At 42.6% G+C, this 2,552-nt stretch overlaps 1 protein-coding gene across 1 annotated transcript in view; it reads right to left on the bottom strand.

Moving 5' to 3' along the window:
- Positions 1–2,311, bottom strand: part of LOC124476380 (metabotropic glutamate receptor 3-like) — a 6,078-nt gene extending 3,767 nt beyond the window's left edge. The window contains exon 1 of the mRNA XM_047033500.1: positions 2,261–2,311. Within this exon, the coding sequence (XP_046889456.1) occupies positions 2,261–2,311 (51 nt within the window). The remainder of the gene's footprint in view (positions 1–2,260) is intronic.
- Positions 2,312–2,552: the final 241 nt, after the last annotated feature.

The following is a 2,552-nucleotide window of genomic DNA, read 5'->3' on the forward strand; positions in this document are numbered from 1 at the left end:
CCTGGCTAAGGAGGCCAGCACATTACACACACACACACACACAGTCTTCTCACACACACAGACACACACACAAAATCACTAACAATCGAACACACAAAATCTTACTCATACATCCTCTCAAACTAGTAAAGCCTATAATTATGGGAATCTCATGGGTAGATCAGTCAAACAACAGTGCTGATGAATGGGCTACCCTACATCAGGGGTTGGCAACCTTTTTGACATTATAGTTGTAAGTGTGAATTTAAAGTGTTCTCGTTGATTATTGTACCACATTTATATATATTTTTTTAATTCATTATTGATCTTATATAGTTCTTTCTACTCCTCAGAGTACTCAAGGTCGCTTTACAGAGTCCAGCATTCATTCAGACACAGTCAAACCAGTGGTGGTACAGAAGCGTGGCTGCCAATCAGCGCCTAAGGCCCCTCCGTTCACCACCAAAATTCATTACGTACAAAAACATTTCCTACAGACCCTGGAGTTTGAAAGAGACCCTCTTTTGAAGGGTCTGTCATGTTAGCCATCCCCACCCTTTTTTCTGTTTGTCGTAATACAGGAAATGCAAACAAGCATGCAAATAGTTAGCTAACAAATATAACGCGCTAGCTAGCTGCACGTAGCTTCCAACTTTGTCAACAAGCACACAGATTGCTGCACGGATACTAGCACAGTGTTTGCAGAGCGTGTAAACTAACCGCCGGGTCGCTGTTTAGGTGAATGTCCGATTAGAAAAAATAAATACATTAGTTAGAAACTCTCTTGCACGCTTATCGCCAGCGTGCCAATGATTAAGTTCCGATGTTGATAGAGGGTTTTCACCGACGCGTCATCAGACTGGAAGTCGCCATCTTGGAGGCACTCCGCATCACAACAAAGCACTGGCACTGAAGTATATCCTGAACGTCGTCAAGGAAAATTGTGAATTATTGCCGTGTTTCAGGTTGTACAAATAGGATAGATCGTGAAAAATATTTGGTATATTATCGACTTCCAAAAGTTATTAAAAACCAGGGAAAGGAATGCCAGAGATTGTCAGAGGAAAGGAGGCGCTTGTGGTTAGCAAAGCTCAACCAAGATCTACGAGGGAAAAATCTGGACAACATACGGATTTGTTCGGCAAATGTTTGGTCAGGTATTGTGAAATGTTTATTTCAAAACACATTTTCTAATGTAATGATAATATTTTTTATAGTAAATAGTAAAAACAATTACTGCTTTTATTGTTTTTACTGTGCCCTTATTTTACTGTAAAGCTGACATTGACATAATATAATTCACATCAAACTACTGCATGTGTATGGGTTCGGCGAGAAAACCAGGTAGTTAACAATATCGGGATATCCAACTGAAGGCAGAATCACCGGGTCCTCACGGATCCAAGTAGATGGAGCTAACTGGTAGGGATCTGCACCGCCAATAAATCCTAATTTCTCAAAATATCGACCCTTTTCTTGTGGTCCAAGTCCTTCCCTATATGCCTTTGGATCTTGGACGCGTTTTGATGACCATTTCGGTCGTTTAGACATGGCTACAGTTGTACCAAAGAGTATAGAATATACGTTCTTTGGTTGTACTCCGTTCAGTTGTTTACACCGAGTGCCTCCAATATGGCCGCGCATCCGGGTTACCACCCAGAACGTGACGTCGGTGAAAACCCTCTATTGCCTCTGTCCTGACATTTCTTTTCTCCTTGTCAGATTGTCCTACCAGGGCTTACTGTCACGACGTGAGGTGGGGTTGGACCCAAATGCAGGGGAGTACCGAGGCATAGCGAGGAACACAGGTTTAATTCTCAAAACAGGAAACAGACAGGGTACACGCAGTGACAAAGGGTAATGCTAAGACAAAGACTGGACACAAAGCAGGAACCTAAATACACAGAAACAAACAAGACACAGGTGAACACATTGAAACTAACGAGAACTGAACGAGACACAGGTGACGACTGACAGGGAAACACTAGGGCATGGCAAAACCAAAAACAATAAGGGGGCACGGCTGTGGCCGTGACACTTACTGGGCATTTTCGTTTTCCTTTTTGTATAATAATCTTACTTGTTTATTTTAGACTGGTATACCAATGTGATGAAGTATTTTGCACTGTAAAATCAAGCTACCCGGATTCTTCGATTTGGTAGGATGGATCAATAGATATATCGATAGATATATCAATATAGGCCTAGCTATAATTTGGCGGTACTGTAGAGAAATCCGATAAGGTAGGACAAATGACCGAACATCGCCCCCCTGCCCTACATGTTTGTCATAGTAATGGCAGGAGGCCTGCTGGTTTGGGTTGATCCCCATGGGAGCACAACAACATGTACATCTTTATTGTCGGGTCACATTTCTTTCCAGCAGCCAGTACACCCTGACTGAGTCAACAACAGAAACCTGGGACACCACCACAGAAGAAGACATCAGCCAGTAAACAAACCCACCATTTGCTGTACAGTAGCTGGCTTGTAGCCTAGTTCAGACACGAACAGAACAAACGGATATGGAAGTGGTTCTAAAGCCTCAAAAGCTTGACCATATAGAGACACTG

This window comes from Hypomesus transpacificus, chromosome 14 (genome assembly GCF_021917145.1).
Source record: "Hypomesus transpacificus isolate Combined female chromosome 14, fHypTra1, whole genome shotgun sequence".
Classification (NCBI taxonomy): domain Eukaryota; kingdom Metazoa; phylum Chordata; class Actinopteri; order Osmeriformes; family Osmeridae; genus Hypomesus; species Hypomesus transpacificus.